Source organism: Netta rufina, assembly GCF_964035555.1.
Source record: "Netta rufina genome assembly, chromosome: 8".
Classification (NCBI taxonomy): Eukaryota; Metazoa; Chordata; class Aves; order Anseriformes; family Anatidae; genus Netta; species Netta rufina.
Genome location: NC_140131.1, coordinates 2,232,929 through 2,244,674, shown reverse-complemented (window position 1 = coordinate 2,244,674; position 11,746 = coordinate 2,232,929). Strand labels below are relative to the sequence as shown.

The window sequence follows — 11,746 nt, the reverse complement described above, 5'->3', positions numbered from 1 at the left end:
GGGCTGTTAACGGCGCCAAGCCCGGAGGGTGCCGCACGCCTTGGAGCTTCAGCCTCAAGGGCTGGGGTGTGCCCAGGGGGAAGCAGCGCTGGTTTAAAACACCCGAAAAATGACCAAAAAGCCACCAAGGGAGCTCGCCAACTCCCCAGGTCGCGGCCCCTCAGCGCGCTCCCCGCGGCCTCCTCAGGCGGCGCGGGCGGGCGGGAGGGAGGCGGCGGCCGCTGAGGGGAGGAGCGGGGAGGGGAGAAGGGGCCCGGCCCGGCCCGGCCCGGCCCCGCGCTGCCCCCGGCCGCCTCCTTCTCCCCGCCGCCACTCGGCTGCCGGCCCCGCCGCTGCCGCTCCTCCCCTGCTCGGCGGTTTGCGGCTCTCCGCCGCCGCTCTCCCCTCAGCCGTCCCCCTTCTTCCTTCTTTCCCCCTGCATGGCGGCCGCCCCGCGGCCCTAGGCAGCCCCCCGGCGCGGCAGCATGGCGCGGGGCGGAGGGCGGCGGGAGGAGGCCGCCTCCTTCACCACCTCCTCCTTCACCACCACCACCACCGCCGCCGCCGCCGCCTCAGCCGCCCGGGGCCGGGGGCCGCTGGGCCTCGTGTGCCTGGCGCTGCTGTGCGGGCTGGGAGCCGCCGAGGCGGAGTTCGCCATCCTGGAGGAAGCGCAAGTGGTGGCGGCGCAGATGAGGAAACTGGCCGCCGAGGAGCTGGGGGTCGTCACCATGCAGGTACGGACCCCCCCTTTCCCTCTTCCCCGCTTCCTTCTCTTCCCTTTTTTCCCCTTTTTTTTCTCCTGCTTCTTTTTTTTTTTTTTTTTTCCCCTTGCTTTGCAAACTTTCCTTCCCGAGGGGCTGCTTTGCTTCGCCGCCCGCCTCCTTGCCCCAAAAAGAAAGAGGGAAAAGGGACGAGCCCCCCCCCCTCCCCTCACCCCCGGGACCCTCACGGTCCCCGGGCAGCCCCGGCCACTTGAGGGGGGAGCAAACGCGGTTGGAGAAAAACCTAAAAACCTCCCGAGCTGAAAGGGAGACGCTTTGATGCGGCCAGCGGGGGTCTGTACCCAAATGGCCTTTTATCTGCTCCCAGCCGGCCCCATCCCGGCACCTCCCGAGCATCTCGGTGTGGGGCCGCGTTGTGTCCAGGGAAGCGCTGAGGGAACGCGGCTCTGGGCTGGGAAGGGGTTGGGTTGGGGTGGTTTTGTGTGATGAGGGGGGTTATGGACGTACCCAGCTCAGGAGAGGCGCTTTGGTCGCCCCCCACGGCTGTATTTCGTCCCCCCGCGATGGCGGAGCGCTGCTTGGGGGAGTTGGGGCGCCACATCTGGCTTGGCATCTTTAAAAATAAATCAACAATTTAAAACAACTCAATGTGATCGTCTTCAACGCATATTGGCTTTAAAAAAGCAACTTGCACAGCAGTATACACGAGCACGGTGCACACTGCGCCGTGCAGGGGTGAGGAGAGCCCTGACTCCCCAGGAGTCGCTTGTCCTGGCTTGGGATCCAGCCGGCTGCCGGTGCACAGGGGTGCAAATAACACCAAAATGCCTTATTTACTATTAGTTGGCTATTTAAGGCCCCGAAGTAACGTAATGCGGTGAAACTGGTAGTTAAACTCTGAAAACCCTTTTCATACTGAGCTCTATTTTTATATGCTTAATATTTTGGCTGCCTCGACTCCCATCAAGCTAATGTGCAGCCTGTCCTTTGCTCCCGCCCGTAACATTATTACAGCTGTTTAAGATTAAAAACCGGTGGAAACGAGCCTCCCCCGATTTTTAGAAGCTTCTCTGCTGACCTCCTGCAGTAGAACAAAAAATGTTATGACATGTGTCACTGCAGCCCGTGGTTCGTGCTTGATTTGAGGGTAGAATTTGCCTAAGCCTGCCCAGACGGGGCCGGGTGTAGCTTGTGTGGATTTCCCCTCTTCTCTGCTCGTGTGGGGCTGTGGAAACCATCGGAGCACACGCGGGTGCTCGCCGTGGTGTGGCTCTGCCCAGGGGTAAGGGAGGCTGGTGGGATTTCTGGAGAAGGGAGAGGGCTTTTGTGCTTTAATTGGATCTAAACCTCCGGGTGTTGCCCTGGTTTTGGAGGCAGGTCCAAATGGGGCCAGCGGGTGGTTGGTGCCTGTGGCTGCGCAGGACAAAGGGAGCGAGCGGGCAGAGGTGGGAGACATGGATAATTATGGGATGACACTGGGGGAGATGTTTTGGGGAGGTAGGAGGCAGGTGAGAAGGAGGGTTAATATCCAAACGCCTGGCAGCTGTGGTTTTATTCAATTCCGTACACTGCAGAGGGGGAAGCAGCAGGACTGAAGGCTGCTCTTGCACCCTGCTGTCACGCTTTGGTCCTTCTCGGTTGCTCTGCGCGTCCTGGTGCTAGGCAGGAGGATGTTACCAGCCGCTGGAACGGGACCTGCGTGTGGGAGAGGGCTGTGGAGGAAGGGTAGGACTGAGCCGGAGAGGAAACGTCCAGTGGGTGGCGGAGCAGGTGGAAGTGCTTACTTCAAGAGAGGGAAGGTGAGAGGGTGGTTGGGGTGTGTCTGAGCTCAGGGAAGAGTCTGGCAAAAGAGAAAACTGTAAAAGGAGCCTCCGAAAGCGAGGGAAGGGAGGACGAGGTGGAGCCTACAGAGCAGGCGTTCTAGGAGCAAGTGGAAGAGGTAAGAGGAGATCCCCCAAATTTCTGAGCCTTACACGCCTGGGAAGAAGGGCAGGGTGTAATGAGTATGGAAGCTGGGAGATGGAGAATGCGTTGGATTTCTGCTGGAGCAGTCAGGCAGCGCTATAAACAAGATCCGTCCCGTCTGCGCAGTGTCTACTTCCTGTCCTGCCTTCTTCTCTACCAGAATTTCACGTAATTAGTGCAGCAGTAAGACGAGCTCGGTGTTTTTAACCTAATCGCATTACTTTGCCCTGTTGGGAGGAACCAGATGCGCGTACATCGGCGTTGTGATACCGGCTGAAGCCACGGGAAGAGCGGGGATGAGAGGTTTCTGGTGCCAGCATCGCCCTGACAATTGTTTTTGGCACTCGCAGCCCAGCTATTTATAGACGCGTGCTGAGTGTCTGACTGGTGCTTCTAAGCAGTGCTTTTTCTCGTACCTGCGAGTGCTCTGGTTGCACGTATCAATTTGTTCCTCGCTGGGGCTGCGTGGAGCAGCTGAGGGTGCAGAACTGCGGTGTGGCACCGCGGTGTTCGCCGGCTGGGAGCCCTCGCGTGCTGCTGAGCAGGAGATACATGGGCTGCTGCCTCTGCTGGGCGTTACAGCTCGTGGTGCTGCTCCAGGGAGAGAGATGTGGGACGGGATGTCCATCAGTAGCCTGGCTTCTCGCTGGCACCGTTTTATTGCCATTCCTGCTCTGTAGGACAGCTCTGCGAGAGCCGCGCTCAGTGCCGGTGCCGTGCTTAAACACTGCGTGGATCGTAGCATGGGTTCCTTTATGTGCAAATGTGTGCCCGTCTTTGTGCATGGGGTGAGCTGGTTAAGTTTCCCCCCAAAGTTCATCACCGCTGCTTCCAGTTCAACCAGGAGAAGCCCCAGCACAGCCTTCATTCCTCGCTGTGCGGTGACAAAGGCAGGAGGAGCAGCCTCCGCTTGGCGTGCGGGTGGAAGGATGCGACGTAGCCGTGCAGAAGACGTTTTGCTGTTTTCAGATTCAGCGTTATTGGGTCCTAACTGCCCGTACTGAAGTAATCCAGCGCCTGGGAAATGAAATCCAAAGGAAGATGTCTTTGTGCCTTTCTGGTGCGTGCCCCCCAGCTGCAGCGGGGTTGGAGCAGGGAAAGGCGCTGCTGTGCGGGGTGTGGGCTCTGCTGGGTGAAAGAAATGCGAAGAAACAGGGCTGTGCACCAGCGGCAGGATGCAGGTACGGTACCTAAATTACATGTGACCATCATCATCTTTTTTGTTAGAGAGAGTGCGTGGGGACGGTGGCCCTATAGTTATCACGAACAGATCTCGGTTTGGCAGCAGACTTCAGTGGTAATTACAATTTTCAGCACCTCTTTATGCTAAAATTACAGCAAAAATGGGGGCTGTGCCGTGACCTCGTGTACCAGTGGTGTTTCCCTCGGCTCCGTCACCTGGCCAAGCTTAGCCCAGGCTTTGAAATTACAGAGTAGTCGCTGGTTGAGACAACCGAAATTCTTCGGCCGGGAGGTGAAGGCAGGAAAAGAGTAAGTGGGAACTTGTGCGAGCGTTTGGTTTGGTGTTGGCAGGATTTAACCCTCTGAGCGGCGCGGGGCGCACGAGGTGAGAACTATTGAACCGCGCTTTCTTGGTGGCGTTGGGCAAGGGAGCATCTCCGCCTACAAAATGGGGATATAATGCTTTCGGTGAGAGTTGAAAGGATTAAGCAATGCTTTGAAGATGAAAAGCACTGTTAAGTGCTTTTATAACTTTCAAGATACACGCTGATGTTTCTAGCCAGATAGTAACAAAAGTTATAGGCCCAGAGGGCCTTGAATATTTCTGAAGACAGCTCTGCCATCTGAATCCTTTACGCTCACTCCGTGAAGGAAGCAGGGCCCTTTCTCATCGTCTGTTGGTTGGAAGACGTAAATGGGTTTTGACTGCGAAGACAGCAGTTTGCTGCCCGTTTTTGTCCGTGCTCCCTAACTGTGGTGGGTTTTGTTGTTTCGTTTTTGTGTTTTTATATTAATACTTGCTCAGATGATGCAGCGACGTGTAAAAATAACGAGCAGCGTAGTGTGTGCTTCTGCAGGCTGACTGGCAAACGTATTCTGTTCATTTTGCTAATGCCTCGTCCAGCCGTGTGTCCTTCCAGACACCCAGACTGAACGCAGACCAGAGCAGTGCAGCAACACGGAGATGGCCCGGGGTTCCTGTGGGGACACCTTCCCTCTGGAAAATCCACCTTCTTTGAAGATTTCTGGGTGATGGCAGAGTCACAGTCACAAGAACCGTCTGCTTATTGAATCTCTTGGAAAAAGAACACTGACAGAGTACAAATATGTATTTTTTTTCTAGTGGGATGCTCTTCTGGTTCCTGACAGTGGATTTACAGCTTGGCAGAGAGAAATCCCATTTCAAGCTGCTCTGCAGACCAATTGAAATACCAGACCTGTGGTTCTCCACCCCTGAAATACAGGCTTCATACACCTCCCCCCTAATTTCTATAAGCGTTTGCAAATAAACCAGTGGGTGACTGGGAGGTTCTTGTGCAGCAAGTGGCGTAAAACGCTGCAAGTCTTCAAGCATTGGACCCAAAACCTGGGCATCTGCGGACAATTTAGAGCCCTCGACCAAACGACAGCACAGAAAACTGCTTCCATTTTTTTTCCTTTTATTTTCAGGTTGATTCCAGCTTGTGAAATTGAAATACAAAAGGGAAAAAAAAAATAAGGAAGGCTGATAAATGTTTGAGTGGATCCTTTCTGCAATTTGGCAGTAGTGCGCTGCAATAATTACAGAGTAGGAATCAGTGGAGTAAAATCTCATCTGGTTTACATGATTATGTCTTGGTTTGAATCCAGCTACGCCAGCCTTTTTCAAGGCTCTGTGAAAGCCCAAGACTGCGGCAGTTTTTCATCCTGTTCCACTCGGATTCTTTTTTTTTTTTTTTTTTCCAGCATGAAACATTTCCAAAAGCTCCAGCGAGGTCCTGGTGGAAGCGCAGGGAGGACGGTGGCGCGGAGGAGACCGCATCTGAATTTTTAATTAGGCTTTGAGTTGTTTCTTCAAAGCGGCGAGGCATCGTTAGCGCTGTACGCCCGGGTGCATTAGCGAAGACTGACATTTCGCTTCAAACAGGGAGAAGGCAGCTGTCCTGGGCAGATAAAAGTTGCCGGATGCAGCACGGCAAGGTGGGGCAGCAGATAATGAGCTGTCCCCCTGCACCGAGGACCCCGCCGGCCGTGGGGGGACGGAGGAGTCGCTAGCAGGAAGGCATCCGAGGGAGCCCCAAAGCAAGGGGGAATCTCTCGGCTGTGGCAGGGCTGATAACACGTAGGTTAAGAAGGCAGAAAGGTAAATACGGTGTGTGGTAGCCAACTTTTTTTCCTAGGATCATTCAGCAGAGGAGGAGTGGTTGGTGCCTGGTGGTCCTGATGTAGCAGAAGCTGCGATAGCGCCGGTGGCTTGACCAGGTGCTCGTGAGAAGAGCTTTAATGCTTAACTCTCAAGTAAAATTGAATGTGTTCCACCTTATTTCAGATGGAAAGGCAGGGTACGCTTGAGAATAAGAGGAGATACAAAGTATTGAAGGATTTTATTTTATCAGTTGTTTTTTCATGTTCATGGATAAAAGGATTTATAAATTATTCGCAGAGTCTTTTATTTAACAGCTCCTGTTTTCTGTTTATCAGTTATTGATGAAGAAATTAGAGGGGAAAAAAGCCTGGAACCTTATCAGTTGTGCATGCTGATGTGGAGGAGTGCCTGGCTGTAAGGAAGCATCCCACATTTCCCCATTTCCCTTGCCAGGGAAAGTGAGTTCTGTGGCCTCAACTCACGGCTGTGACGCCGGGAGGCTCGTGTGTGATGCTGACTGCTCACGGCAACCTGACGTGTGTCAGGGTGGGTGGGAAGCTCTGCTGGGGACTTCTGTAAGGGCTCGATAACGTCCCAGGAATGATTTATTTCCATGTGGTTGAATAGCAAAATAGTCACTCTGGGTTTTTTCTTTTTTTCCTGAACACGGGTAATATAAGTGTCCTGGTTTCAGTTAGGACAGAGTTAATTTTAAAATTTAATTTAAAAAAATCTAAGGAACGCTTTTCTTATATCAGTTTTGGTTGTGTATGTCCGAAATTCTGGCAGTTTTACCTAACAGCTGTGCTACCTCTTCTCGTATCGTGGGCTTCACACTGAATAAAGCAGAGAACTGAAGCACGGAGCGTCGCAGAGCGCTCTGCAGTCACTGCTTTCCTGCAGCTTCTTGCTGTTGCATAATGTGCGGTGTTAATGAAGTCTGAAGGGACATCCTCATGCTTTCTTCCCCATGGAAAACGGAATTGAATGCTGATATTTATCCAGCATCTGTCGTTAAGCCGTGTGCCTTTTGCAGTACGGGATCGAGCACGTGCTAAATCATTGCTGGGACCCTGCACTGCGTGTGTCCTTCTCCGGTCTGGATCTTTGTGAGGTACCGTGCTGATTTTGCAGAGAATCGGAGCTGAATTGTGAAATAATGCCGGTGACAAATCAATACCGGTGGTTTCCGGTGCCACGGGAGGGTTTTCCCCGAGTCACTTTTATCAGCTGCGGGCGAGGTCTCTCGAGAGTCTCCCGAGTGATTTTGCAAAAGTCTATTTGCACAATTCCAATCGTTAGTAAAAACAAACCATCACGTCTCCTTTTACCAGCTTCTCAGCCAGAAGCAGCTGATAAAACCAACTTTTCGCTGGTGTCGTTTCCCTTCAAACACAGCTTTGCTCCGTTTTGACTCTGCGCTTCGAGGCTGCAGCCGTTCTTCTAGCAGAGAAGGAAAACCAGAGCGCACTGAGAAAAGCTGCGATTTCACTTCCAGCAGTATTGTAGGGCTGTCTAGCGAGTGCTCTTTGTCCATTTTTGGCCCTCTTCTGCACGTAGTCCTGCGATGCGAGAGGAATTTTTGGCTGTGCTTATGATTGTCACAGGTGGGAATAAGGCCAGGGAAAAAGCCTTTAAAACAGACACATCTGGAAGTTCCTGTGAAAGCTTCTAGAAGCTGGAACTCCTTAAGCAGAGTTCCTGGTGCACGTGCTCTGCTGGGGTTGCAGGAGGATTCCTGCGCTGCTTTTGTGGATGCCAGACCGAGAAAATCCCCTGGAAGCTGTGTTCCCAGAGGCCTCCCTTGGCAGCTCAGTGGGTTTCCTACAAAGCTCGCTTCGCGGCCACAAGGAGGATGAATGGAAGAGGCAACGTTACGCTCCTTATTCTGATGATCAGTGGTTTTTTTACACACCAATCAAGGCTGCAATTTGGTTATGTATTGTTGCTTGGGGGTGTGTGTGAAGAAGCACTTAATCTATTTCCTATTTTGTTGTTAATGAGCGTTTATTTGGATTAAAACCAAAGTTGTGGAAACTACGTGCCACCTGCTTCAGTCTTAAGTTTTCCAGTTTTGATTGGTACAGCCTTAGTAGCACGTATAGTGAGATCTAAATAATGATTATTATTATTTTGGAAGTTGTTTTTAAGTCTGTTGCATCCGCAGGTGAGCCGGGCGGCACAAGAGCGGGGTGGTAGCACCACGACCCTTCGGGGTGGTGCCTTCGTGAGCTCCCTGTCTCCAGTTCAGCTCCTGGTTCTCTGACTTTCTGCCAAGGAACTACGAGAAATATTTCCTCCTGAGCCATGCTCCCACCTCAGAAGCAATATCGAACGCAGCAGGGGGAGGTGTTTGTAGTGTTGGGGCGGAGGGGAGAAGGTGCAGGTTGCCCAAAATAATTGTGGTGGGAGCCTGCCTGCCTGGAGCGAGCTAGGGCTGGAGGCAGCTCAGTCTCTGCCGTGATGCTGCAAACCTTCCCGGGGCTTTGGGGGATTTGTGTGCATGGGGGCAGCTGCTCTGTACGCACAGGACTTAACCAGTTTTTGCCCAGGCCCTGCTGTGCCAGCCCTGCTCTGTCCTCCCCTGCTTCTCAGACCCATCTGTCCTTCGTGGTGTGATTATGGGAAGCTGCTGAGGAAAAGACAGGTAAAGTTCTGCATTGTGCTGAAAATCTTTGGTAGCAACGTGCCTCTTAACGATGTTCTTCTGCATTTAGAGGATCCTGAGCTCTGCGGTGCCTTTTAGTTGCTGGAAAACAAAGGAACCCGAATTACGTGGGCCAGGTCTTACAGCAGGCTGCCCTACTGCGTGTGAGCAGCAGTCGGTACCAAAATGGCTTGGAAGGTCATATGGGATGTGTGATTTCGGTTTTGGAGACCTAAATACCATTTGGGCAAAAAGGCAGGCTCTCTCCTCGTTATGAAATGTGTGAGACAGGAGAAAATCCCCTCCAGTGGAGCAGAAATTACAGCTGAGCTCATTGTACGTGGTGAAGGCTCACCCAGTGCGAGCTCTGCAGGCTGGGCTGCTGGCACAGGCAGCCCGTTGGCCAAACCAGGGCTTTACGAGCAGGATTTTTGTGTTGCATGACAGGCAGGTGAAGGATAAAATAAAAAAATACTCAATTTAAGAATAATACATTAACATTTTTATCAATGAAAGGACATTTAATTTAAATATGCTGCAACCGAGGTCCAGGCATTTGGGCTTCCTTGGATGTATTTTTGCCCAGAGAATTTGATGCAATGTGGATTTTTGTAGTTGCCCTTCATTTCTCTCCTTGGTGGCTCTCCGGGGCTTGCCTGGCGTGACGTGGGATTTATTCCCTCGCTCTGGTTTGATGGAGTTTGGCTACAGAAAGCGATGTACGGGGAGAGCTGCTCTGCCCGGTGGAGGATGGGGATGAGCGCTGGGGCTGGCAGGCTTGGCACGGCCCCCAGCTGTGGGCAGGCACCTGGCTTTAAACCACAAATCTCAAAGTCTCTGCTCTGTTCGATTAAAATTAGGAAGTGTTATTCCTGGATACGCGCTCTGGTGGTTTGCTTGTAGGAGGCCGTGATTTAAAAAAAAAAAAAAAAAAAAAGTCATATTTGGGAAAAAGTTAATAAATACATCGCAGAGGAGGGAAATGCTGGTTCTCAAGCTTTTTGAGCTCTAGATTAGCTTCGCCAATGTCAGGTTTGCAAGTGCCTAGTGCCATTTGGAAGCCCACCTTCCCTCATACCTTACTGCTTAGGTGTGGGATTTGGGACAAGGTGAAGGCTGTTTTTCGTGTTAATTTCTTAGTTTTGACTGAAACGGAGCTATCGCTGCAAATTTTAATCTCTGGCTCTATCCAGCAACGTCCTTCCCCTTTGATTTTATCACAAAGCTCCATTCAGTTTTTAACAATTTCGATACAGGCCTGCTGATAACACTGCATTGCCATTGAAACTTGAGGATGCCAGGCCAAAATGAAGGAAGAAACCTCAATATAACCCTAATAGCAGGTAGCTACCCTAATAGAAATGACTGGTCATTTGTTTCTGTTCAGTAAGGAATCGGACCTAATGAATTTTAAAACTGTCCTTCATCATGTCACCTACGTATAATTTTGCATCCCCCTTCATGTTTATGCATTTATTCAGTAAGTTGTTAGGTGTGAGTCTGGAAATACATCAAAAAACGACATTCAGGACACGAGAAAAAGCAGCATTTGAAAGTCTGAGGTCGCAGTGACCGAGAATAGAATATCAGCCTCCCAAAATAAATGAAAGCCAACATCCGTAGCCACAGATCTCGGGGTTTGAAGAGGAGGATTTCTCCTGAAGGAGCAGAGGAGCCCTGAGAAGGGAAGGGAAGGCTCCGAGTCGGAGGCTCCTCGACCTGTCTGGAGGTGCAGGGGGCGATTTGGGCTCCCAAGAAGTGATGCTCTTGTTCTAGGGCCCTAAGTCTGATTGCCTGTGTGCCCAAAAATATATTTAAAATACTGAAATCTTACCCTAGTAAATCTGTGGGCTGGTGGTGTGGCTAGCTGCAGATCCTGCAGAGGCCGTTGTGTGAAGCTGGAGTAAAGCCATACCCACGCTGCTGAGGGTTGTCAGCTTGTGGCCTTGCTTTGATGCAGAAAGGAAAAAAGGTGGGTTCTGTTTTCCCTGTTTGGTTGAAATAAATAACTTGGTTTTTCCCGGGTCTGGCAGGAATTTTTATCTACCTGACTGAGTCATTCAAACTCTTGGGAGATCCCAGTGGGTAAAGGAAAGGGAGAAAAACGTAGGAAGGGATGTGATGGAGAAGAAAGATAAGATGCCTGTTGCCTGCTTTGGTTTGGGTGAGAGCAGGAACAAAGGGCAGCTCACCAGCTGATCCTCGAGCCACCAAGGACAAGCAGGATCCACATCAGTCTTTTTTTTGAAGCTTCCCATTGCCAGCCTCCCGAAGCAGAGATGATTGTGCCTTCCCCACAGCCTGTCTTGAGACGACAAGAAGTGACCAGAGCAGGGCAGGACACCCCAGTGTCCTCTTTTCCCCTGTGCCCAGTGGAACAGGTCAGTGAAAAGTTGGCAAAAGCACTTCAAGAAGGGAGGGCAGGAACTGTGCAATGACTTGTAGCGGACCTGCAGCACCCCAGCTTTTGGGGTGCCTTCAGTCCGAGCGGTGGTGACGTGCAGTGGGGTTTTGCATGACACCCCAAAGACCCCGAGGCAGCAGAGGGTCCCAATATCCTCCACGTTTGGTGCAGGTACACTGCTAGGGCTTGACTCCTCCGCTCCATTTCCTAGCTGAACAGTGCCAAATTCAGTGGGATCGTGGCCGGAGGTGCCTGCGTGTCACCAAGTAATGAAATAAAAGCATGAAAACACGCAGAGTGCGGCTTGGCTGTCACTCGTGGGTGCGAGACCTGTTTGAGTATTACTACAGAGGAGTTACGAGGCATTCCCAGCGACTCGTTTTAAACCCCAGTTTTCTAGTAATAGACTTAAAAATCTTATTGTGCAGTTGAGTTAGTGACTGAGTCTTCACTTTATAATCTCTTTCTAAAAATGTATGCACATTAACAGGACGTATTTAATAGACACACTGCCTAGATGAAAGGGCGCTTTGTGGAAGGAGGCTTTTGTGCATTTCTGGATCTCTCAGCAATTCCTGCGGAGCTTCCCAAGTCTGGCTGACACAGAATGGCAGAGGAAAAGACCTTCTCACTTTCAGCTTGAATGGAGAATAATGGGGAGCCAGAGGGGAGGGGGAGGAACCCCGGCTCCGCAATGCAGAGGTGATTGCTATTGGCACTCA

At 51.6% G+C, this 11,746-nt stretch overlaps 1 protein-coding gene across 1 annotated transcript in view; it reads left to right on the top strand.

Moving 5' to 3' along the window:
- Positions 1-464: 464 nt before the first annotated feature.
- Positions 465-11,746, top strand: part of CACHD1 (cache domain containing 1) — a gene marked incomplete at its 5' end in the record, with an annotated part of 95,167 nt that continues 83,885 nt past the window's right edge. Inside the window, one exon of the mRNA XM_084290936.1 lies at positions 465-713. Within this exon, the coding sequence (XP_084147062.1) occupies positions 465-713 (249 nt within the window). The remainder of the gene's footprint in view (positions 714-11,746) is intronic.